Source organism: Geotrypetes seraphini, chromosome 18, assembly GCF_902459505.1.
Source record: "Geotrypetes seraphini chromosome 18, aGeoSer1.1, whole genome shotgun sequence".
Classification (NCBI taxonomy): Eukaryota; Metazoa; Chordata; class Amphibia; order Gymnophiona; family Dermophiidae; genus Geotrypetes; species Geotrypetes seraphini.
In genome coordinates, this window is record NC_047101.1 from 24,377,559 (window position 1) to 24,404,214 (window position 26,656).

Genomic DNA, 26,656 nt, shown 5'->3' on the forward strand with positions numbered 1-26,656 from the left:
GTGCCACCGAGTGGTTAGGAGAGCAAAGAGGGAATATGAAGAGAGACTAGCGGGAGAGGCAAAAAATTTCAAATCATTCTTCAGGTACGTAAAGGGGAAGCAACCAGCGAGGGAGGAAGTGGGGCCCTTGGATGATGGGGATAGAAAGGGAGTAGTGAGGGAGGAAAAAGAAATAGCTGACAAGTTAAATGACTTCTTTACGTCGGTCTTCACGAGGGAGGACACATCCAACATTCCGGAACCAGAGGAAATAGAAAATGGAGATCAAGATAACAAGCTGGTCAAATTAGAGGTGAGCCAGGAGGATGTCCTCAGGCAGATAGACAAGCTAAAGAGCGACAAGTCGCCAGGTCCGGATAGCATTCACCCAAGGGTGCTCAAGGAATTAAGAAATGAAATAGCAGAGACACTTCAGCAAATATGCAACCTATCCCTAAAAACTGGAGAGATCCCGGAGGACTGGAAAATAGCTAATGTCACGCCCATCTTCAAGAAGGGTTCGAGGGGCGACCCGGGAAACTATAGGCCGGTAAGCCTCACATCGGTCCCGGGAAAGATGATGGAGGCACTGATTAAGGACAGCATCTGTGACCATATCGAAAAAAATGGACAGCTAAGGTCGAGCCAGCATGGGTTCTGCAAGGGTAGGTCGTGCCTCACAAACTTGTTGTACTTCTTTGAGGGGGTAAACAACCAGGTGGACAAAGGAGAACCCATAGACATAATTTACCTAGACTTCCAGAAAGCCTTCGATAAGGTACCACATGAGCGGTTGCTCAGGAAGCTATGGAACCATGGGGTGCACGGGGAGGTCCACCGATGGATCAAAAACTGGCTGGCAGACAGGAAGCAGAGGGTTGGTGTAAAGGGCCATTACTCGGACTGGCAAGGGGTCACGAGCGGGGTTCCTCAAGGATCGGTGCTGGGACCGCTCCTGTTTAACATATTCATTGACGACCTGGAGGAGGGAACAAAATGCGAAGTCATCAAATTTGCAGATGACACCAAACTATTCAGCAAGGTTGAAACCACGGTTGACTGCGAGAATCTCCAAAGGGATCTTACGACATTGGAAGAATGGGCGAAAAAGTGGCAAATGAGCTTCAATGTAGGGAAATGCAAGGTCATGCATATAGGGAGAAGGAACCCGATGTTCACTTACAAAATGGGGGGATCAATGCTAGGGGTCAGTAATCTGGAAAGAGACTTGGGAGTGATGGTAGACACGACATTGAAGGCGTCGGCACAATGCGCCACAGCCTCGAGGAAAGCAAACCAAATGTTAGGTATCATTAAGAAGGGTATCTCGACCAGAACGAAGGAAGTCATCCTGCCACTGTACCGGGCTATGGTGCGCCCGCATCTGGAATACTGTGTACAGTACTGGTCACCGTACCTCAAAAAGGACATGGCGATGCTTGAGGGAGTCCAGAGAAGAGCAACTAAACTGATTAAGGGTATGGAAAACCTTACATACACTGACAGACTGAAGAAGCTGGGGTTGTTCTCCCTGGAAAAGCGGAGACTCAGAGGAGATATGATAGAGACCTTCAAGATCCTGAGGGGCATCGAAAAGGTTGACAAAGACAGATTTTTCAATTTGAAAGAAACCACAAGAACAAGGGGTCACTCGATGAAATTGAAGGGGGACAGGTTTAAAACAAACGCAAGGAAGTACTTTTTCACACAGAGGGTGGTGGACACATGGAACACCCTTCCGGAGGCCGTGATAGGAAATAGCACAGTACAGGGTTTCAAGGAAGACCTGGATAGGTTCCTGGAAGACAAAGGGATTGAGGGGTACAGATAAGACCAGTGGAAGGTTTAGAGATAACTGTAGAGGTAGGCAATAAAATTAGTCAGGGACCGCTGACCAGGCAATATGCCTGATGGGCCGCCGCGTGAGCGGACCGCTGGGCTGGATGGACCTCTGGTCTGCCCCGGCGGAGGCGACTACTTATGTACTTATGTACTTTAAAAGGACCCCTTAGTCTCTCCAGACCAGCACAGCTCACTGATGGGTAATAGCTCACCACAACCAGCAGGTGGAGAGTGAGATACAAACTTTTGGCTGTAGTACAAGTGGGATGTGCAGTCCCAAGTACAACCAGTCTGCCAAATAGCCAAGCAGAACTAATAAACTAATAATTATGAATTATAACAGCAACAACACTCCCCACAGGAATAACAACTAACATAGAGAAATACTGTTGGAAACTGAATAGGATAAGAACCTTCAGAAACGTCCCCACAGCTCACCAGCTACGCCAGACGAACCAAAAGCCGCTGTTCTTTTAATCTCCCCTAACATACAAAAAACCCCATGGGATTCTGCAGAAAAAAACACACTTTTCATGCAAAGCTCAAAAGGAAAACAGACAGGTTCCAATTCCTACTACAACTCTTTGTGACTCTGGGCAAGTCACTTAACCCTCCGTTATTCCACATACAAAATAAGTAAACCACTTTGATTAACCACAGAAAGGCAATATATCAAATCCCATCCCCATCCATTCATAATCCAGTTCACCAATTTGAGTCCTAACTTTAGCCCGCTCGGTTTATTCGTGAGTCACCTATGAGGAACCAATATTAAAGGCTTTGCTAAAATCCAAGTAGATTACATGTAGCTCAAGTCCTCGATCCAGTTCTCTGGTCACCCACTCAAAGAAATTAATCAGATTCATTTATTTATTAATATGTATACACCACTTATAGCTCAAGTGGTTTACATTCCGGTACTCAAGCATTTTTCTCTATCTGTCCTGATGGATTCTCTGTAGGATGAATAAGGGCAGATTTGGGCTATCTGCATATTAGTTGCCAGTACCACACTGATCAACTCCAGAGTTTGTTCTTGTAGATTCAAAATGACTCAAGCTCTCCCAGCCATCCAGTTTGCACTCACCTTTTCACAGTTGCTTCAGTTCGGCCCTTCCTCAGTTCATAACCCTCGAATCCCACACCAGAAATCATCAGTCTTTTTTTTTCTGATTCAAGACAGATGGTTACCCGCCACTCAGCCCCTTACCTAAAGCAAGGGCCTAGCTGAGATTCTAGAACATCCCAGGTTTCTCCACACCTTCTTCCATGATGATGGCGTCCTTCCTAGAGCAAAAAAAATTAATAGGAAACCAAAATGAATGCCTTAAAGCCAATCAATGACAGTGTTTTAGCCACACTGGTCTCTAGGAATGCGTAAGGGATTTAACCTGAAAGAAAACCCAGGGAACAAAGTGGTCTGGGAGAAAGGTTTAAACATAAAATACACTAACAGCCTTAGGCCAGGCCCTTGGCTGCAGCAGTCATTGTTCTTAAACAGGTCACCTAAACCTCCACATAGCCACCATTTTGACAAATATAAAGCTTGATGCAAGACAGCCAGATACAGTGGTAAAAGAGAAAAAGCAAAACAAAATACAGTATTGATCTGATGATAGGAGGCATTCATTCCATGCAATTACTCTGTGGATCAAGTGGAGGGGGGAGAATATCCTTGATATCAAGAAACACAATCAAAAACCAAGAACACAGGGCAGAAAGATACAGAAATTTTTCCCATTGTATTAAGAGTTGTAGAGGTGAGTAAAAAGAATTTTCAAACACACCCTATATAGGCAACATCTTATAAACTCAAGAAGAAAGCATGGTGAGCCTTAGCAGCAATCTTGAAACTGAAACCATACTCCACATACTAGTCCCAATTGCCCTGAAGCAGCTTTAATTAACAAAACACTGGCAGTCATCGGGAGGGGGACCAAAAATAAAATACCAGTATTGTCTTAGAAGACAATAGATAAGTTGTGAATTATACAAAGTTCAGAATTTTGAATAATACAACTAGAGAATGACACCGGGACAAATTTTTCCCCATCCCTGTGGGAACTCTATTTTCCCATCCAGTGCCCGCGAGTTTTTTTGCTGTCCCTGCCCCATTCTTGTAAGCTCCGACTTAACCGCACAAGCCTCAGACACTTATGATTTTAAAGTGTTTGAGGCTGGTGCAGATGAGGATGGAGCTTAGGCATTGGTGGAATGAGGCATTATGACATCACAATCTGAGCTCTAGAATGTTGCTACTTATGATTTTAAAGGATTTGAGGCTTGTGCAGATGAGGACGGAGCTTAGGCATTGGTGGAATGAGGCATTGTGACATCACAATCGGAGCTCTAGAATGTTGCTACTTAGGATTTTAAAGCGTTTGAGGCTTGTGCAGATGAGGACGGAGCTTAGGCATTGGTGGAATGAGGCATTATGACATCACAATCTGAGCTCTAGAATGTTGCTACTTATGATTTTAAAGTGTTCGAGGCTTGTGCAGATGAGGATGGAGCTTAGGCATTGGTGAAATGAGGCATTATGACATCACAATCTGAGCTCTAGAATGTTGCTACTTATGATTTTAAAGTGTTCGAGGCTTGTGCAGATGAGGCCGGAGCTTAGGCATTGGTGAAATGAGGCACTATGACATCACAATCTGAGGTCTAGAATGTTGCTACTTATGATTTTAAAGTGGTTGAGGCTTGTGAAAATGAGGATGGAGCTTGCAGGAATTGGGCAGAGACAGAAAAAGAATCTGTGGGAACGAAAAAATGAGTTCCCGCATGGATGGGGAAAAATTTGGCCCTGTGTCAATAGCGAGTTAGAATTTGGAGGAAAGGAAGATTTTCTGCCTATGAGGTGGCACATTTCAAGTCTATGAGAACAGTGGTTCTGGACTTTACTCTGAGGCTTTTCCTCCCCACTGAATTTTATTGCATGTGTGATGGACATTGGTTTTCTTCTTCTTTTTTGCCCATTATTGTATGTATGTGGAAAATAACAGGATTGTATTCCCATACTTTAAATACCCTTGCTTAGGGGTAAGGTTCATTACTGTCACTGTATATACAAAATTAACTCATTTGGAGACACTGCCCCCAAGTGCCACCATGTCATATAATGCCAAGGCAGAGCACACACTTGATTTCAGTGCTTGTTAATTTTCAAATAAAAACTATTTGCTCCCTTTTGTTTATCTATAAAATATCTTCAGTGTATACAAGATAGCTTAAGAGGTTGTAAAAGATAAAACACTGGAGTTATCCAAGTCTAGTGTTCAAAACTTGCATGTTTCTAGAATTGTGAGCATTTTTCATTAACAGTATTTTCAATGTATAGCCTAGTGGGTGCTTCAGTGGTTGTCTGTAGCTAGGAACAGTTATTTTTTTAAAGTCACATTTGATGCTCTTTTAAAAGTACTAAGCCCAAGAACTTGATAATAAATAGATTTGGAGTCTGAACTTAAAATCAAGTGCAAGTTATTGCTTTGGCCAATAAAGGAAGAACTGATATTTTTGAACGTACCAGTAGCTCAAAAATTGTATCACTAACTCCTACTCAACCCATCCTGTCTGAGAATCTTGAGCTCACTGCACCTCCAAAATAAGGAGATATCTCCAGCTAGAGAGTGATGGGACCCTCACTAGCTCCTCAGATTTTTCATACCATTATTTTTCACTCTGCCCTCACTTTTGAAGGCAGGGATAAAGAATCCCACCTGCTTTCTTTGCTGCATCCACCTCTCTGGTCTTGGCATCTGCTAACTACCTTCTAAAGCAGGGGTGGGCAACCTTGGCCCTTGAAGGCCACAACTCAAGAGTTTTCAGGATTTCTCCAATGGATATGCATGAGATCTATTTGCCACCGTTAGACTATGGTTGACCCTCCCCCGCTTCTAAAGTAATACCACCTCCCAACTCCTCTGCATGCTTATGGATGAGTGGACTACCAAATGGACCCTTCTCAAAAAGTACTCTCTCTTGAACAAAACAGAGGCAACTCTAGAATTTGGTATCATAATGGGGAGTACAGTGGCAATACTATATCAGCACTTAAGCATACCAAAGTCATTAAAGAATATTATCACAAACTCACTTTGACATACTAGAAGTTAGTTAGGTGTGACCACTTACCCTGGATCAATGGCTAAATGGGAATGCCTAGATGCATCAATGTGCACAATGGATAGCATTCTGTAAGTTGTGCATATTAATTTGGCAACACACCCTTGGCCTTCCCATATACTCCACTCATGTGTACACCTCTTGTAATTACACTCCCTTCTCCATATTCACAGGAGTTAGGAGCAAAGCCGGCCCGCGAATAAGAAAAATTCACAAATAACTTTAGAGCCGAATTCAACCCAACCCCGCCTCTCTCCACAACTTACTTAGAGCCTACTCTGACCCACCCTGGCTCCCTCCCGCCTCCCGGACCTCTCCACAACTTATTTTTCAAAGCCTTGTGGTCTAGTGTTGAAGTGGGGCAGGAGTGATCTTCCTACGCTCCTGCCCCATGAAGAGCAACGATTAAAAATGGCTGCCATGAGAACCTGAGTTCTCATGAGACTACAGCGGGAACTCACGACAGCCATTTTTGTATGTGGTCTTGCACGAGGCAGGAGCGTAGGAAGATCACTCCTGCCCCACTTCACAACTAGACCACAAGGCTTTAAAAAGTAAGTTGTAGAGAGGTCCAGGAGGCGGGAGGGAGGCAGGGTGAGTCACAGTCTGCCCTAAGTAAGTTGTGAAGGCTTTAAAAAGTTGTGGTGAGATCATGAGGGGAATAAAAACACAAATAATCAAAGTCTCACATACCAAACCCGCGAATATAAAGGGGGAGTGTATGCACTATAGCACTACCTTACAGAATAGTGCCTAGTGCACGTACATGCCTCATTGGTGACAAGAAGGCACACAAGTGGTGCATACGAAATCTCAAATATATACTAAATAAGAAAAGGAGCAAAACCAAGAGCGAGACGCCAAAATACACCCAAAAAGCAAGGTACAAGGAAAATATGTTGCCCTTCTGAAAATTCTTGTCTAACATCCAAGTTTTCAAAATATGTTTACACTCTGTTAGATTCTTTGTACAATACAGATATAGTTCTTATTTAAATGACAGGAGTTCAAATTAGCAAAAACACAATATCAGCATCATTAAATACAAAGGCCAAATTTCAGATTTCCAATGGGCCTACATGCCAATTTTCAAAGGGAAACCTCTGGAGAGTTTTTCTTTAAAAATCAATTTCTCAGAGGGGAGCATGGGCACAAAAGCAGGGCTGTAGAGTCGGAGTCGGAGGAAATTTTGGGTACCTGGAGTCGGAGTCAGAAGTACAAAAAACTGAGGAGTTGGAGTTGGAACATTTATCTACCGACTCCATTTTTGAACTTGGCATACCAATCACAAGCGATTCTTTCAGCTATAGCACCCACTAAATACACAGCACAAATGTTGAGCGCAGCTTCTGCGGCCTTAGAACCTTGATTAAAAGCAAAAAGAAGGTGGTGTCGAAAATGCTCATTTCTCTCAACTTGACATTCCATTTTAACGATCTGAAAATTAACCAGTGCTGTGGAGTCGGAATCGGAGTCACAGGAAATTTCAGGTACCTGGAGTCGGAGTCTGAAGTACAAAAAACTGAGGAGTTGGAACATTTATCTACCGACTCCAGAGCCCTGCACAAAAGTACTACTGACTCAGTTTGCAAGTGCAATCTCCTAGTTGAGGAATTAGGTCTTTTTTAGGAATGGTCTCTTTTTCTGAGGAAATAGCAAAAGTGCTTTTTCCTGCAAAAATTCCATTTGAAAATTGTCCAGTTGCCTGCAAGGTGTTTATATTTATTCTAAGGTCAATATAGGATGGGGTTATAAGATTTACTGAAAAAGTGTACATTATTTATACACTATTTCCAGGTAGTGGGGTTTTTTAAATCCATAGTTACAAAATGTAGCTTCTTCACAAATTGTGCATGCAAAATGTATCTAAAATTGATGTGCTGCTACGATGCAAAATCTTGCAATACAGCACACGATCCCCCTCTTTACTAATTCATAGCAAGGGTTTTAGCAATTTAGGAATTCTATGAGTATCAGAGAAGTTACCGCTGCTGCCGGAACTAAAACCCACACTATGCGTTAGTAAAAGAGGGGGTATGTAAAGCATAACCTTTGCACAAGAAATTTCATGAAAAAATAACTACAGTGAGATGTAGTTATCCTTCTTATGCAATTTTCCATAGCTCGAATGCCATGATGTTTTTCTACACAGCTCATTTGTTTATACAGTATGTATGCACATATGTTACATTCATATATTCTAGAAAAGGGGTCTATAGGTTCCACCCCCACATATACATAAGAACATAAGCAGTGCCTGGGTCAGACCAGAGGTCCATCATGCCCAGCAGTCCGCTCACGCGGCAGTCCAGGACCTGTATAGTAATCCTCTATCTATACCAGGGGCGTCCAACCTACAGCCCCGGTTGAGGGCGATGCAGTGTTTGCCTCTGCTGCCCCCAGGTGTTTACCGTCTTGCCAGCTCCCTCCTCTATCTTGCTACAGCGTTTGCACATTTTTTTCGGCCAATGCAGCCCAGGGAAGCCAAAAAGTTGGATACCCCTGATCTATACCCTTCTATCCCCTTTTCCTTTAGAAAATTGTCTAATCCCTTCTTAAACACTAGTCTGTGTTTATATTGTAATGCAGCATATTATGTCTTAATATGTACTGTATTTGAATATTTTTACTGCTGTAATTGTATATTGCCTAAGTTTGACATATTCTTGCTGTCCACTACCTTGGCTGAATTGCTTCAAAAAGGCAGTAAATGACTCCATATACTGAACAGGTATAACACAGGGGCACTATTTTGTAAATTCCATAACACTTCCTGTTCACACATTTCTATCTCATCCCAAAGTTTGTCTTCAGCACACAAGTCATATCACTGTTCCAGACTTCAACACTCTTGACCCCCCCCCCCCACCCCCAATCAAGCCTTGGCGAGCGTGCAGGGGTCAAAGGAAGATACAGCAAAGGCACACAGAGGCCTAAGCTAACATTTTCTCTATTTTTGATCCCAGCACCCTCGCCTTACACTCACAGATTATACCAACACAGACTTACCTCCCCACTGTTCCCCTCCTCCCACAGCCCAAATCTAGCATCCTTTAATGCAGACAAGTTTCAAGTTTATTAGAATTTTATATACCGCCTATCAAGGTTATCTAAGCGGTTTTTACAATCAGGTACTCAAGCATTCTTCCCTCTCTGTCCCGGTGGGCTCACAATCTATCTAACGTACCTGGGGCTCTGGAGGATTAAGTGACTTGCCCAGGGTCACAAGGAGCAGCGCGGGGTTTGAACCCACAACCCCAGGGGGCTGAGGCTGTAGATCCAACCACTGCACCACACACTCCTCCTATCTGCACACACACAACATGTATCTTACTTCCTCCCAGAAACCATGCCCCTCCCCCTATCTAAACAGACGCTGCCAAGCCTTCTTACACCTGCCCTGCGTGTTACCCCATCCAGAAAGAGCAAGTGCCAAGCATTTCACTGCTCTCACGCGCCCAGCATCCCTCTTCACATGCGCCCAGGAACCCCCTCCCCCGCCCCCCCCCCGGTTCAGCACGTCTCCCCCACCCGCAGTCCAGCATCCCTTCCTCGTTCCCCCGCTCCCCGCTTCCTACCCTCGAACTCGTCTTCGAGGTCGCCTGCGACCAGCCCCGACGCTTCCTGTTTCCGACGTCCCGCCCCCCTCTGACGTCACTTCTTTCCTTCGCCGCGTTCCGCCCCCCTCTCGTGCGACTTCCTACTTCCGGCAGGGCTGGAAGAAGGAAGTGGCGTCAGAGGAAGGCGGAAGAGGTACGGTAGCAGCTGTGGCTGTTGGTGGGTTTAGAAGTAGGCGGGCGTGGACAAAGAAGAGAGCGGAGATGGGGGGAGGCTGGGTTTAAGACAGAGGGAGTGCGCCGTCGGTTCTCCTCTTGCAGCAGTTGGACGTGTTGATCTATCGGGATCGCCTGCGACCTCGTTGACGGCCCTGTGTTAGGGCTGTGCCCGAAGGGCCTAGAGAAAGGGCGCGGGAAATCGCAAAGGAGGGGGGCGGGGGGTGCCGGGGCGGCTCTGCCCGTCCTCTATCTAGCGCTCTCGCGGCGAGAAGAGCAGAAGGTGAAACCACTGCACCTCAGACTGCGGGGCCCGAGGCCAGTGGCTCACTTCCTCCGGCGAGTTCAGGGAGTGAGCAGAACAGTTGTTGCTACCTTGACTGAGGATGAAAAGGGTCAGAGCAAAAGGGGGGCAGAGCAAGGTAAGTGTATCATAGGGATAAGAAGGAGGAGGGGCAGGGGCAGAGCAAGGTAAGTGTATCATAGAGATGAGGAGGGGGCCGAGCAAGGTAAGTGTATCATAGGGTTAAGAAGGAGGAGGGGGCAGAGCAAGGTAAGTGTATCATAGAGTAAGAAGGGGGAGGGGCAGAATAATGTAAGTGTATCATAGGGATAAGAAGGAGGAGGGGCAGAGCAAGGTAAGTGTATCATAGAGATGAGGAGGGGGCCGAGCAAGGTAAGTGTATCATAGGGTTAAGAAGGAGGAGGGGGCAGAGCAAGGTAAGTGTATCATAGAGTAAGAAGGGGGAGGGGCAGAATAATGTAAGTGTATCATAGGGATAAGAAGGAGGAGGGGCAGGGGCAGAGCAAGGTAAGTGTATCATAGAGATGAGGAGGGGGCCGAGCAAGGTAAGTGTATCATAGGGATAAGAAGGAGGAGGGGGCAGAGCAAGGTAAGTGTATCATAGAGTAAGAAGGGGGAGGGGCAGAGCAATGTAAGTGTATCATAGGGATAAGAAGGAGGAGGGGCCAGGGGCAGAGCAAGGTAAGTGTATCATAGAGATGAGGAGGGGGCAGAGCAAGGTAAGTGTATTGTAGGAATAAGAAGGAGGAGGGGGCAGGGGCAGAGCAATGTAAGTGTATCGTAGGGATAAGAAGGAGGAGGGGGCAGGGGCAGAGCAAGGTAAGTGTATAATAGAGATGAGGAGGGGGCAGAGTAAGGTAAGTGTATCATAGGGATAAGAAGAAGGAGGAGGGGGCAGGAGCAGAGCAAGGTAAGTGTATCATAGGGATAAGAAGGAGGAAGGGGCAGAGCAAGGTAAGTGTATCATAGGGATAAGGAGGAGGGGGGCAGAGCAAGGTAAGTGTATCATAGGGATAAGGAGGAGAGGGGCAGAGCAAGGTAAGTGTATCATAGGGATAAGAAGGAGGAGAGGAGCAGGGGCAGAGCAAGGTAAGTGTATCATAAGGATAAGGAGGAGGGGGCAGGGGCAGAGCAAGGTAAGTGTATCATAGGGATAAGGAGGGGGGGCAGAGCAAGGTATCATAGGGATAAGAAGGAGGAAGGGGCAGAGCAAGGTAAGTGTATCATAGGGATAAGGAGGAGGGGGGCAGAGCAAGGTAAGTGTATCATAGGGATGAGGAGAGGGGCAGAGCAAGGTAGGTATATCAGGGATAAGAAGGAGGAGAGGAGCAGGGGCAGAGCAAGGTAAGTGTATCATAGAGATGAGGAGGGGGCAGAGCAAGGTAAGTGTATCATAGGCCTAAGGAGGAGGGGGGCAGGGGCAGAGCAAGGTAAGTGTATCATAGGGATAAGAAGGAGGAGAGGAGCAGGGGCAGAGCAAGGTAAGTGTATCATAGAGATGAGGGGGCAGAGCAGGGTAAGTGTATCATAGGGATAAGAAGGAGGAGGGGGCAGGGGCAGAGCAAGGTAAATGTATTAGAGATGAGAAGGGGGCAGAGCAAGGTAAATGTATCAGGGATAAGAAGGAGGAGGGGGCAGAGCATGGTAAGTATATCGGGGATGAGAAGAAGGAGAGGAGCAGGGGCAGAGCAAGGTAAGTGTATCATAGGGATAAGAAGGAGGCAGCTGGGCCAATCACTGCTCTGGCACTGACAGAAAAGTGAACATTTAGTGCTAAGGTGCAGATTACTGGTATGATTTTTAACATGGTAATAATTTGCATGCTTATTAATTTGAGCATACTGTAGCTATTTTTTGTGTTTTTAATTTGCAATAGACTGAGGACTACTGTGAACCTTTGGGCATCAGCCTCTCAGTATGAGAGTATTTGTGTGCTGCTGGACTATATTGTAAGATTTTCTTATGTAAAATCAGCTATATAACATTGAAATGTGGGTTGACTTTTTTGTGATGATATTCTATTGTAAAATTATTTTCCACTGTATTACTTTTGCAATATATGTTAGGCCAATAAAGTTATCTGTATCTGTAAAGGATGTTCCTTCCTTCTTTATGAGAGAGGAATTAATAGCTGCCCCAGTCTAGTGGATAGTGTGCCATAATTATCTAGACAAAGTTCCCGAAATGAAACAGGTGTATATTTATTTAATAAAACTAGGTGAAATGTCTCTGAACCTTAAATGACTGAATTCAGAGATGAATTTGAAGAAAGCAATGAGTCATTTCCCTTCCTGACCAGCAGATGGAGAGAGTGAATCTGAAATTTTCCACTTTATCATCTGTATAAGACTTGGTGCATGCTGGAATCCTTTAATACAGGGATGTCCAACTTTGGCCCTTAACTAGGTCAGGTTTTCAGGATTTTCACAATGGATATGCATAAGATCGCTTTGCAAGTATGTATGTAAAGCCTACTCTAATTGAGAGGGTCTAAAAATCTGGTACTTATAAAGAGACCTGCTCTCGATTCTTTTAAGGCTTGTTGGAACTAAGGGTATTAAATAACACACACAAAAACGTTTATACCATACCAGGTGTGCAATCAGTTAGTGGGAACTTTTTTCAATCAATGAAAAGTTCACCTGGGCATTTCTTGACATCAACCATGATGTGTGACGAATTGTAGATTCATCATTATGACCCGAGTAAAGTCATGCTTCTGTTGTTCTTTGATGTGCACAGTATGATCCTACAGCACTGGGTTCCCCACAGACAGTTAATGATGCCTACTATGCAAACGTCCTGAAAGCCCATTTGCATGGAGCCATGAGGAAGGAGCCATTTGTTGAAGAAACAGTAGTTTTTGCTCCAAGACAATGCCCAGCTGCGTGTTGCTGCTGTTTCATTGACAGCACTGACTGAAATTAGTGGGACAGCACTGGAACACCCTCCATATTGTTTATTGAAAGCTCTTATACCGCTGTTAATGACTAGGGAAGTCAATTCAGAGCGGTTTCTATGAGCGTCTATAATGATGTTTCGATACATGAGCTGTAATGGGTGGCAATATAGAGTTTGTGTTTCCCGAGATGGTTTCAATATAGACATTATTAAACCATACTAAATATTTGTGCTTTTGTGAAGGTGTTGCAATACGGACTTAAGGCTCCTTTTATCAAGCTGCGCTAGCGGGGTTAACGCGCTGGCTAAAAACTACCGCCTGCTCAAGAGGAGGCGATAGTGGATAGCGCGGCTGGCGGTTTAACGCGCGTTATTACACGCGTTAAACCGCTAGCGCGGCTTGATAAAAGGAGCCCTTAGTGTTTTCTGAGTTGGTTCTCTTCTCACTACAGCCATCTTAAACCCGAATCAATTCTTTTTCTTATGTCTCCCTATAATATATAATCAATCTACCTGCTTGTACATACTTATATCAGATATAGCCCAGACTTAGCACCCTGTGATTTCTGGACATTCCCAATCCTGAAAAAAACAACTGTGGGGAAAGAAAAGTTCTCTTCAAATGAAGTGGAAAAAAAAATGCCACAGCTGCAGCACTAAAAGTGATGTCGCAAAACAGTCTGCTGCATGTCTTTGAATTGTTTATGAAACGCTGCAAAAAATGTATTGAATGTGAGAGAAAAATGTTTAGATCCTGTGGAGTCATCTGATTCTGAATAAAAAACAATCGCCTTAGTTTTCACTCAGCCTCTTATCAACCTAGAGCTAATTAAAACAATCTGTGAACCAAAATTTGCCCAATAGATATCCTCTTTCACCAGGACAAAGGTACCGTAATACAAATCTGTCAACAATACAAATGTCAGATTTTTCTGTATGCATATTTCATATTCATTGTCAAAACTATTTTTGACATTTCATTAAATATTTTGAAAAAAGATACAGTAGATGTATTCTTTGTCCATTGGAAGGTATTAAAAATGGTCAAAATCTTGAGCACAAGGCTGTATAACATTCAGAACCATTCATTATAATAAAAAATATCTTTAACAGAATATTTTTATTTAAATATGCCTAATCATTAAGGCACCTGGTTTTTTAAATCACCGACTGCTGCGGTAAAAGCTCCAATGCTCATAGGAATCCTACGGGCGTCGGTGCTTTTACTGAAGTGGCTGACGATTTTAAAAAAAAACCTTAATGTAGCTTGATAAAAGGGGACCTAAGGGATTATTTTACTGCTGAATTTAGTGCACACTTAAAGAATTGATGTGTGTTATGTGCCATGCAGCCTATAGGTATACAGTGAACTGGACACGGGGACAGCCATGGGGATGACGCTGGAGGTCGTTGCCAGACTAGCACAGAACTGATTTCTTTTAGATCCGCAATTCATCAAGTCGCTAGGACTTGAGCACAAGTCAATGGCACCTAACAACAACAAATCTGTTAGTGCACCTTAGTAAAAGGACTCCTAAGGGACTTTTTTATGGAGGTGTAGTAAAATCAGGGATTAGCACATTTTTCTTTTCTCCCCTCCCTCCTTTCCCCCCAGATTTTTTTTTATTTGTTTTTTTATGATATAATCGGTAAGAAATATAAACTTCATTTTCAATTACTTTTATGTAAGTCATCTTTAAATCTGTTTTATGCATGCACTGAATTTTTTAAGGTACACCAACAAAGCACATTCCTACTTTTCTTAAGTCAGCATAACTATGCTACATATTTACATTTTTACAATGCTCCTGACCTTATTCTTGGCCTTGTTTTTTGCATTGGTGGTATACTAGAAAGGGAAGACCCAGAAGAAAGATTTCCACTTGTTCCATCTTCAGCAGCACAATGAAAGCTGGCTGAAACACAGAAGCACAGAAAATCATTTGAATTAAATATGGTAGTGTAGCAGCTGGTGAATGAACCTAAGGGTTCAGCCAACAATAGTCTACTATCAACGCTGGATTTTGCGGTTCATTTTAAAGTAGAGACAGATGCACTGTTGAATGGTTTCTCTAGAGCAAATCTGTGAATTCATTTTAAGCTTATACCTCCTGTTCCAAGTTTTATGGATTGTTTTTTTGTCTCTGAATGCAGAAAGGTTTGTTAAGCTTTTGCCATAATTTGAAAGTCACCACATGTCCTTTTGGATTTTCTTTCTGTGCTTAATGTGACATTAATATGTAAATGTAAGAAAAGCTGTACTGGGTCAGATTAATGATCCATCTAGCCCAGTATCCTGTTTTGATGGTAGACAATCCAGGTTACAGGACCTAGCAAAAACCCAAATAGTAGCAACATTCTATGCTATTGTGATAGCATAGAATGTGTGTAATGCTCTCGGATGTGATTTGAGGCTTTTTCTTCACCTCGGTGGTCAAAAAGAGCTTGAAGTCTTGCATGATTAGCACCTCCATTGAATACAAGTATAACAATTTTAATGAATAAATTTAAACATTAATTATTATCCTCTGTATTTTGCATGTTCTAATTTGTCCAACCATTAATAAGAATACCGGGTTAACCTTTACTGACACCTATTTTGTAGGTGGTAAGGGCTCATGCAGCAATCCTGCACTAACGAGTTAATGCATGGTAATACCGCTGCCCTTATTGATTCAGCAATGCTCACTCTTTACTCCCCCGATATGCCTCTCTCCTCAAGGAAAAATAAAAGTTTTTTAGCATATGCATGAATGCTTCCTGCGGTACACCATTTTAAGCTGCGGTAAGTGATGGTAGAGTTTGACACACATCTTAGTAAAAGGGCCCTTTGGAGATCTTTTACTGTAAACAGATATACAAGCAGATTCCTTGAAGTAGTCATTGATCTGACCATTGTAAAAAAATAAATAAAATCTGTTTGTATGTATGTATTTATGTATACAACCACAAAAAAATGGAGGAATGGAGGGCAATGTAATACAAAAATCCAAAAATATCACTCCAAGACAAAAGCACCACACAAGCCAAGAAAGCTAGCTTATTACATAAGCGAAAGAAAAGCCTCAGACAAATGGAGAGGTGTACCCATGCTCTTCCACCCAAGCATCATAGGCAAAAAACTTTCGCACAAGTTTAAAGTTAGCAGGTGGGAGCAAAAAATAGCCGAGAATGATTAATGGCAAAAACCACTGAACACAAACAGGCCAGGCTGACGTTCGTTTTGTGGCTAGTAACCACTGCTTCAGGGCCTTAGCGCCAAATCCAGGCTATCAGTCTGCAGATCCTAACTGAAAGCAGCAGAATAGTGTGAATGTACTTTTGTATTATCAAATTATACTAATAGGAAATTCAATAGTCAAATCGTTTCAAGAATTATTTTTACAAACCATTCAATATAAGTGGTTCTTTTACAAAGCTGCGCTAGCAGCTGCCGCGCGGCAACAGCCCCGACACCCTTTAAATCTCTATGGACTCCATGGCCGTTACTGTGCGGCTTTGTAAAAGAGTATTTTATTAAACGTATTACAGAATACATCAACAAATCACCCCACAGTAAATGGTTAATGGTCATTTTGTGACCAAGAGAACTACTATTGAGCACAGCGGTTGTGCCGTTGTTTTTGGCTCGAAGAATTAGAAGCTGCTAGCTGGGACTTATGACAAAGCATTATATTTTCAAGCCTTTACTTTTCCTGTTGAAAAAATTCTGCCAGGCTCTAAAAAATTTGACCACGTCACCCCATTATTGCAAAAAGCTCACTGGTTGCCTGTTACACATAGGATAACATATAAAATTGCTCTTCTAGTTTTCAAGACTATACAAACCAACGCCCCAGCATTTATAGACAGGCTTTTGATTCCGTATGAGCCTTCGAGAGTTCTTAGATCTACCTCACAGTTTACCCTTAATGTTCCTTCCCTGAAAATAATCGGAACTCACCGTGCTCTTATTTTTTTCTGTAACTGCTCCAATGACTTGGAATTCTCTTCCCCTATATCTAAGACTGGAACGAGATTTGCAGAAATTTAAAAGCAGCTTAAAGAGCTTTCTTTTTAAAGATGCATTTAACTGAAAACACAATGCCTAACTAAAATATAATACTTATTAATTTTAGCTGTCTCCAAAATCAATAATTTTAGCAGTTTTCTAATTCGACTTTATCTTTGCCAGCAATCCTTTTCTTTTTAACCCCCTTATGTACTTCCCTTCTATGTATTTTTTCTTTAAAATTGTAGTTCTCCCCCCCTCTTCCCTATTGTTTCCTGTGACTTTAAAAAGCAGTTACCCAAGTACGTCCTGTGATGAATTATGTACATTTGATTTCTTAAAATGTTATTTTTACTATTTATACAACGCTTTGTACTTCTGGTTAAGCGTTTAATCAAACATAGTAGTAACATAGTAGATGACTGCAGATAAAGACCCGAATGGTCCATCCAGTCTGCCCAACCTGATTCAATTTAAATTTTTTTATTTATTTATTTTTTTTTTCTTCTTAGCTATTTCTGGGCGAGAATCCAAAGCTTTACCCGGTACTGTGCTTGGGTTCCAACTGCCGAAATCTCTGTTAAGACTTACTCCAGCCCATCTACACCCTCCCAGCCATTGAAGCCCTCCCCTGCCCATCCTCCTCCAAACGGCCATGCACAGACACAGACTGTACAAGTCTGCCCAGTAACTGGCCTAGTTCAATCTTTAATATTATTTTCTGATTCTAAATTTTCTGTGTTCATCCCACGCTTCTTTGAACTCAGTCACAGTTTTACTCTCCACCACCTCTCTCGGGAGCGCATTCCAGGCATCCACCACCCTCTCCGTAAAGTAGAATTTCCTAACATTGCCCCTGAATCTACCACCCCTCAACCTCAAATTATGTCCTCTGGTTTTACCATTTTCCTTTCTCTGGAAAAGATTTTGTTCTACGTTAATACCCTTTAAGTATTTGAACGTCTGAATCATATCTCCCCTGTCTCTCCTTTCCTCTAGGGTAGACATATTCAGGGCTTCCAGTCTCTCCTCATATGTCTTCTGGCGCAAGCCTCCTTGAAACTTGATAAACTTGATGTATTCCGTAGATGTATGTATGTATGTATTTAATACAAGGATGAAAGTTTAATGAATTAGGTGATATGAGAGAGAAATATATATACATAAAATAATAAATTGATATTTATGAATATTTATAAAATTAAGTTTCATTTATGTTGAATGGAATGTATTTTTGTAACATTTAAGGGCCGTTTTATTAAAGCTTAGCACAGATGCTGCATGCCCTATTCTATTTCACGACCACATGGTCTGTTAGCTCACACTAAGGGCTCCTTTTATCAAGGCGCGCTACAGGGAATAGCGCGTCCGACATTTCATCACACGCTAACCCCTGCGGCAGCCTAAAATCCTAACATCTCATCAATGGAGGCGTTGGGTATTAGCGCGGCAGGTGGTTTAATGTGCGGTATTCCACGCGTTAAAACCGCTACCGCACCTTTGTAAAAGGACTTCTAAGCTTTAGTAAAGGGATTCCTTAGAAATCGTATGATAGCTGCAATACAACTGCTAAGCTTTAGAATAGAGAATGACACGGGGACAAATTTTTCCCCGTCCACGCAGGAACTCAATTTCCCCGTCCTGTCCCCGCGAGGTTTGTGGCTCAGAGGGTGGTGGACACCTGGAATGTGCTTCCAAGTGACAGAGTACAATATTGGGGTTCAAAAAGGGACTGGATGACTTCCTGGAAGCGAAGGGGATTGCAGGGTACAGATAGAGGGTTACTTTACAGGACATTAAGCGAAAAGGGTAAGAGAGTTTTAGGTTATGAGCACTATCAAGTCATGGACCTGAGGGGTCGCTGCGTGAGCGGACTGCCGGGTACGATGGACCTCTGGTCTGACCCAACAGGGGCAATACTTATGTTCTTATGTTCAATCCTGTCAGCTCTGCCTTAACCACACAAACTTTGAACACTTATGATTTTAAAGTGTTTGAGGCTTGTGGAGGACAGAGCTTTCAGGAATGGGGCAGGGACAGGCAAAGAACTTGCCAGGCTGGGAAAATTAGTTCCCGCAAGGATGGGGAAAAAATTTGTCCCCGTGTCATTCTCTACTTTAGGATCCTCTGTGTTTGTTCCATGCTTTCTTTGAATTCAGATACAAGCGTAGGCCTTGTTTTTACCACCTTCACTGAGGGCACTATTTCATACATCCACCACACTTCCTATAAAAAGAAATACTTTCCTTAGATTGCTCCTGAGTCTACTCCCTTTCACTCAGGAGTTAGCACGGTCACTGCTCGCCTACACCGTAAAATAAAAATAGGTGAGAGAAAATTAACAAGAAGAGTACTACAAGTGCTGCAGGTTTAGAAATGTGGCCACCATAGATGGAAATTTTCCTTAACCCAATGAAAAAATATATATTTACCCGCATAATCTATTTTTTGAGAGTCATCTGGTCTCTTCATCCTTTATTGCACTTTGTCCTCATATAAAATGACTAAAAAATATTAATAATAATTTCACTGACAGATTTATCAGTGCTGAAAATATAATGAAACGATGAGGTGCTATTGTTGAAAAATGCATTGCAGAATGTGGGTGAACATTTATTCATTTGTTGACACTGCAGCAGAGGTTCTAGCTAATGAAAGAGATAAAAAGTAACTGCAGCTGTCTCTTCATAGGAGAAGTACCCTCCAGTATGATATTAATCCTGCTTTTTAGAATGACGCACTTGCAGTTTGTTCATCTGGCAAATATTCTACGTGTTATTTTTCTTAAAGAGAAAATGGTGATTTGCATGTAAATGGGCTTAAGAGTGTTCATTTGCATTTGTAAGACTTTTATTTTGGGCATGATCCATGGCAGGGTAAAGCAAGAAACTACAGGTCCATAAGCCTCATTCGGTTATTGGAAAAATAATGGAAGCTTTGGTGAAGGAAAGGATCTGAGGCGACATGGCTTTACTAAAGGTAATTTGTGCCAAATGAATTTGATTGAATTCCTTGACTGGGCAACCAGAGAATTGGATTGAAGTTGTGCGCTAGATGTGACCTACTTAGATTTCAGCAAAGCCTTTGACGCGGTTCCGCAGAATTTAGGACCTAAAGTGGTGAACTGGATTAGAAACTAGTTGACTGAAAGAAGCCAGAGCGAAGTGGTGATTAATGGAATTCGGAGGAAGGAAAGGTGAGTAGTGGAGTGGCACAAGGATCAGTGTTGGGGCTGATTCTATTCAATATAAATTGTGAGCGACATTGCTGAAGAGTTAGAAAGTAAGGTTTGCCTTTATGTAGATGATACCAAGATTTGTAACGAGTGGACACCCCCGGAGGGAGTAGATTACATGAAAAAGGATCTGAAAAAGTTAGAAGAATGGTCTAATGTTTGGTAACTAAAATTCAATGTGAAGAAGTGCAGAGTAATGCATTTGGGGTATAGAAATATCAGGGAACCATATATGCTGAGAGATAAAAGGCTGATATGCAGGACAGGGAGAGGAATCTTGGGGTGATGGTGTCTGAAGATCTGAAGGCAATGGAACAATCCTCAGTGTAGCCAGCAGAAGAAAGGAGGTTTTGATGCCCCTGTACAGGTCATTGGTGATGCCCCACCTGAAGTGCTATGTTTAGTTTTGGAAGCCGATCTGGCTAAAGTTGAAAAAAAAAAAATTAAGTTTTCAAAGCTAACAAAAATTGCAAAACAATATACATACATATATTAATAATCATAATAAGCACTTATAATCAATCAGTAACAATACAGAAAGAATAAAACCCACACTCCCAGCGTTTTCAATCAGGGAATAAAACCAACAAAAGAGATATACCCCCCCTCCCTCCCCTGGATGTGTGTGCTAAAACAACAGAAAATAAAGATAAAAGACAACTATAATGAAGCCACAAAAGTCATCAATGGACCCCAAACTAATTTGAATAACTTATGCCCCAGCATGTCAGCATTCATCTTCTCTTACTTATAACATAAGCATAAATTTGCCCACCAAAAAGTAAAACTAAGGCGATCCCAATTTTTCCAATTGTGAGTAACCATTTGCATGGCTATCCCGGTCATAATAAGGAAAATCCGACATTTATATCTAGCCAATGGGGGTTTAAGATGCAATATCATCCTACATATGACTACATCATATGTCAGTGGAATCGATGACTCCAGTATGGTAATAATCTGTCCCCATATTGACCTCCAAAAGTTGAGTATCAAAGGATAATAGAACAAATGATCCAGTGTCCCTATGTTTCTATTCTTGAGCTAGTCTCCCCAATTTCTTCTCACCACCACACTCTCCAATTCCTCTAGCTAGTGGTCCTTTCATTGAACCCCCCTCTCCCCCCCCCCCACACACACTGACCTTTCTCATGCCCCCCCCCAGTTAATTCTGTGGCCATTCTTTAGCCTAAGAGTATTTATCTGTTGGACCATCTGAACAGCAATGAGCATGTTCAGATTTTTAACAATAGCTCATTTGAACTTTATTATAATCCACTGAAATGTTCTTTGTTTAGATTTAATTCATTTTTTTCAAGAGTAGCTCAAAGTGAGTTACATTCAGGTACTTTCCTGCTCCCAAAGGGCTTACAATCTAACACCCTCCCCATCTATGAAGCTGTATTTGTTTTTTTTTATCGCTGGCCATGGCGATAAAAGCTCCAATGCTTATAGAATTCCTATGAGCGTCGGAACTATTACTACTGCAGCTGGTGATTTAAAAAAAACCATTAACACAACTTCATAAAAGGGGGAGGGGGGAGTTTGTACCTGAGACAATAGAGGTTTAAGTGACTTGCCCAAGATCAGAAGGAGGAACAGCAGGATTTGAACCGAGCTTCCCTGCTTGTCAGTCCAGAGCATTAACCATTAAGCCATGCCTTCACTTTCTGTTGCCGTCCAATAGAGCTCCATCTCAAGGGAACCTTAATCCCAGTGAGCAAGCTGCCATTAACGCAAGATCCAAAGAAGATCCTCTACACTTAGAAACATAGAAAATGACGGCAGAAAAGGGCCATAGCCCATCGAGTCTGCCCACTCCATTAACTCTCCCCTCTGATTAATGCTCTGATGGTATCACCTCTACCCTACCCTCGTAGAGATCCGACATGGGCATCCCACTTTTTCTTAAAATCTTGCACACTGCTGGCCATGATCACCTGCACTGGGAGCCCGTTCCAATGGTCAACCACTCTTTCTGTGAAGAAGTACTTCCTGGTGTCACCATGAAATTTCCCGCCCCTGATTTTCAGCAGATGCCCTCTTGTGGCCGAGGGGCCTTTGAGAAAGAAAATATCATCTTCTACCTCGATACGGCCAGTGATATACTTAAATGTCTCCCCTCTCCCTATGTTCTTCGAGAGAGTATAGCCGCAATTTGTCCAGTCTATCCTTGTACGGGAGATCTTTGAGCTCCGAGATCATCCTGGTGGCCATACTTTCTGAGCAGATCACATTGAAAGTACCCAGTGAGAGCAAAAGCAGGTTATTTCAGGAATAAGAGAAGTCTATTTAAGTGTCAAGTTTTATTTAAAAATTTGATTAATCGCTTAATCATACTTCTTAGCAATGTACATGGCTAAAACATTTACAACTTTCAGGGAAACAATACATGCAACATAGACTAGACGGACAGGGCATACGCTACGAAAGGGAAAAAGGGTAAGAAATTCAATAATTGATAGAAAATGAGACAAAAAAAGGAAAATTAAGTTATTAAGATTTCAAGTTTATTAAGATTTGTTATCTACGCAATATCATATACTTCAATGCGTATAACAATTTTAAAAAAAAATGGAGAGGACAAAATAAGACATTGTAAACAAATTATTTATATTCTAATACAAATTGGTACAAAAGTCAAGGGGGATGAACAACAATCTTTAAGGAAAGAAAAAAAACATTTAGGGAAGAACACATATGGTGGGAGCACATAACCAGAATATAAAGTAAAATAAAAAATAATTTGGCGACCTACTCATAAGACTCATTAAAGACTAAAGATTTAGTACTTGGTAAGGGTTAAACAGAAGAGTTAGAAGAGATCGGAGGGCAGTGTTTGGAGCAATCCAAATCTGAGGAGCTAACAGTCAAAAGCATCTTTAAAACGAAAGCATTTTAGCTTATTCTTAAATTTGTCTATAAGACACTCTTCCCTTATTGAATGGGGAGGGAATTCCACGTTTGTGGAGCCGTGACAGAGAAAATGTATTATCGATGTGTGTTGAAAATTTTAACGGAAGAGACAGTCAGTAAGTGTTGGTCGTTGGATCTAAGCATTCTTGCGGGAGCATAAGGGATCAAGAGTCTGTCAATGAAGGTTGGGGCTTTATGAAGGAGACACTTGAGCGTTAACAAACATATTTTATAGGTTATTCGATGAGACACCGGAAGCCAGTGAGCTTTTTTTTAAAAAAAAAAAATTATTTATTTATCATTTTACAATACATATCATAAGAACATAAGAACCATAATCTCCTCTGGGAGGGCATTCCAGGTGTCAACCACTCTCTGAGTGAAGCAGAACTTCCTGACATTAGTCCTGAACCTGTCCCCCCTTAGCTTCATTACATGTCCTCTAGTCCGTGTCAAATTGGACAATATAAATAATCTTCTCTGCTCTATTTTGTCAATTCCTTTCAGTATTTTGAAGGTCTCGATCATATCCCCACGCAGTCTCCTTTTCTCAAGGGAGAACAATCCTAGTGTTATAAGTCTGTCCTCGTATTCCAGTTTCTCCATACCCTTCACCAGTTTTGTTGCTCGTCTCTGCACCCTCTCCAGCAGTTTTATATCCTTCTTTAGGTAGGGAGACCAATGTTGGACGCAGTATTCCAAGTGTGGTCTGACCATTGCCCTATAAAGCGGCATTATAACTTTCTCCGATCTACTCGAGATTCCTTTCTTTATCATGCCCAACATTCTATTTGCCTTCTTTGCCGCTGCCGCGCATTGTGCCGACGGCTTCAGGGTCAAGCATAAACTTGTACAGAAAGCAAAATTCAAGCCAAGAACTTAGTATATCAATTTATGAAACATATAATCAATAAAAAAGAGAAACAATTATGCTTAAATTCCAGCTCAAGACCTCATTGGATCCAAAATATAACTAAATGTGAGATTAATAGACAATGTATTAAAGAAGTATAGCATTTCCAATTAAGCTGAGCCAAGATGCCCCATAAATAATCTATCTAGGGCTTAGCTCTTATCTTTTTCTTTTTCCAGGCATGATAGCGATAGAAAAGTTGTCAACTGGAAAGGTTTGAAGAAAACATATTTTTGTGAAGAATAATTCACTATACATTTGCATGGGTGACGAAGATAAAATGTAGCCCCTAAGGCTAAGACTCTAGGTTTAAAAGTAAAAATTCTCTGCGACGCCTCTGGGAATCTCTAGCCAAGTCTGGATACATTTGTATTTTCATTCCATGAAATTGTTTCTGTTTATTTTGGAAGAAAAGTCTTAATAGCCAATTTTTATCTGGCGCCAAAGCGACTGTTAATAATAAAGTTGCAGGCGTAATCAATTCCTTATCAGACATTTCCAATAGGTTAGATACGTTCAAATTTTCCTGTATAATTTCTTGTTTCTGTTGATTATTAGGTAGATAATAAACTTGTGTGAAAAGAGGTATCATCTCCTCTGAAATTCCAAAGATTTCTATCATGTATTTCTTCAACATTTCCCTAGGAGTTACCATCTGAACCCTAGGGAAGTTCACCAATCTTAAATTAATACTACAGGAAAAGTTTTCTAAAAATTCAAACTTCCTTCTTAAGAATAGTGTTGTCTTTAATTAAAGTTTCTTGGACTTGTTTAGTCTTTATTATCTCCTGATTAATATCTCCAATTCCTTCTTTAAGTTCTTTTACTTCCTGTTTCAAATTTTGAATATCAATGGAAATGCACATTTATTTTCTCTTCTAGTTGTTGAAATTGGGGATTTATTTAATTAGGTAGACTAGCTACCAGATCCCAGATAGAGTCAAGTGTTACCTCTTGGGGCTTCTGTAATAAAGATAACTGCAAACGTTTACTTTCCTCACCAGTCGCTTCTCTTCCACGATCACTTCCCTGGTTTCAACCGTCCCCAGACGCTGTTGATTCCTCGGTTTCTGTGTCAAGGCTCTCCTGGGATTGCAGGGAGTCCAGCTACAAGCTCCCCTCAGAGTTGTCTCCAGCCTCCAGGGCAGAGTGAGTTTCCTCCTCCGAGAACTGCCCCACGCGCAGGGAGCTGATAACTCGAGGATTTGGGGGCGGTGCCCTCGTGTCGGGACTCAGGGTAGTTTCCAAGCCCAAAGAGAGCGCCTCCGTCTCTCCCAACCGGGGCATCTCTAAAGGGCGAGTCACCGACTGTTGAAGGGTTCGTTGCATGCGCCAAAAGAGCTCCTCTATAGTCCCCGAAACAGAGGCATCGGAGTTCTGCAAGGCCCCAGCCAAACTCCTTCCTCTCTGTTTAGGCATTATTAAAAGGTAAAGTTAGCAGGAAGTATTAATAGTAGCGAGCTCGCCGATGCTTGACACTCAGCAGAGTTGGACCGCAGCCATCTTGGATCTCGCTCAGCCTGAGCTTTTTTAAGGAGCGGTGAAACATGGTCAAATTTCTTTGCTTTCACAATGAGTTTGATAGAAGCATTTTGGATGATTTGTAAGTGTTTTATTTCCTTTAGGGCTATTCCCTTGAACAAGGCGTTACAGTAATTGATTCTGGAAATCACCAGAGAGTGTATCAGTATGTTAATGGTTCAGTAAATCACATGGATGGTTAATGGTTCAGTGAATCACATGGATGGGATGCAAACATACTGGGATATAATCTTTTTAGGAAGGACAGAGATGGTCAAAAAGGTGGAGGAGTAGCTCTCTATGTAAAGATCAATATCCAAGCGACTGAAATGCAAGGGACCTGGGGAGAGGAAGAAGCGATATGGATTGCTCTGAAAAAAGAAGATGGAACTTCTATCTATGTGGGTGTAGTCTACAGACCTCCGACTCAATCGCAGCAAATTGATAAGGATCTGATTGTGGATATCCAAAAGTTTGGAAGGAAAGAGGAGGTTCTGTTGTTGGGAGATTTCAACCTGCCAGATGCGGACTGGAATGTTCCATCTGCAGAATCGGAAAGAAGTAGGGAGATTGTGGATGCCTTTCAAGAGGCTCTGCTCAGACAAATGGTGACGGAACCCACAAGGGAAAAAGCGATATTGGATTTGGTCCTCACAAATGGAGAGAGTATCTCTAATGTTCGAGTGGGTGCTCACCTGGGAAGTAGCGATCATCAAACGGTTTGGTTTGATATAACGGCTAAAGTGGAGAGCGGCCGCACGATACTTAAAGTCCTAGATTTCAAACGTACGGACTTTAATGCTATGGGAGAGTACCTGAAGAAAGAGCTGTTAGGATGGGAGGACATAAGAGAAGTGGAAAGACAGTGGTCTAAGCTGAAAGGCGCGATAAAAATGGCTACGGACCTTTATGTGCAGAAAATCAATAAAACAAGAGAAAAGGGAAGCCGATATGGTTCTCCAACCTAGTGGCTGAGAAAATAAAGGCGAAAGAGTTGGCGTTTGTGAAATATAAAAAAAACCCAAGAAGAGGAGAGCAGAAAGGACTACAGGGTGAAACTGAAAGAAGCCAAGAGAGAGATACGTCTGACGAAAGCACAGGCAGAAGAACAAATGGCTAAAAATGTAAAAAAGGGAGACAAAATTTTTTTCAGATA

At 42.2% G+C, this 26,656-nt stretch overlaps 1 protein-coding gene across 4 annotated transcripts in view; it reads right to left on the reverse strand.

Annotated features, from left to right (window-relative positions):
* Nucleotides 1–9,611, reverse strand: part of HMGXB3 (HMG-box containing 3) — a 100,622-nt gene extending 91,011 nt beyond the window's left edge. For 2 of the 4 annotated variants that reach the window (XM_033927343.1, XM_033927339.1), the window contains exons 1-2: nucleotides 9,525–9,611; nucleotides 2,909–3,108 (exon numbers count right to left, since the gene is read on the reverse strand). Coding sequence is in view for 1 of the 4 variants with exons in the window: in XM_033927339.1 (XP_033783230.1) it covers nucleotides 2,909–2,976 (68 nt within the window). In the remaining 3 variants the exon portion in view is untranslated. The remainder of the gene's footprint in view (nucleotides 1–2,908; nucleotides 3,109–9,524) is intronic. The other 2 variants (XM_033927344.1, XM_033927340.1) reach the window with 2 other exon arrangements.
* Between the last annotated feature and the right edge of the window lie 17,045 nt (nucleotides 9,612–26,656).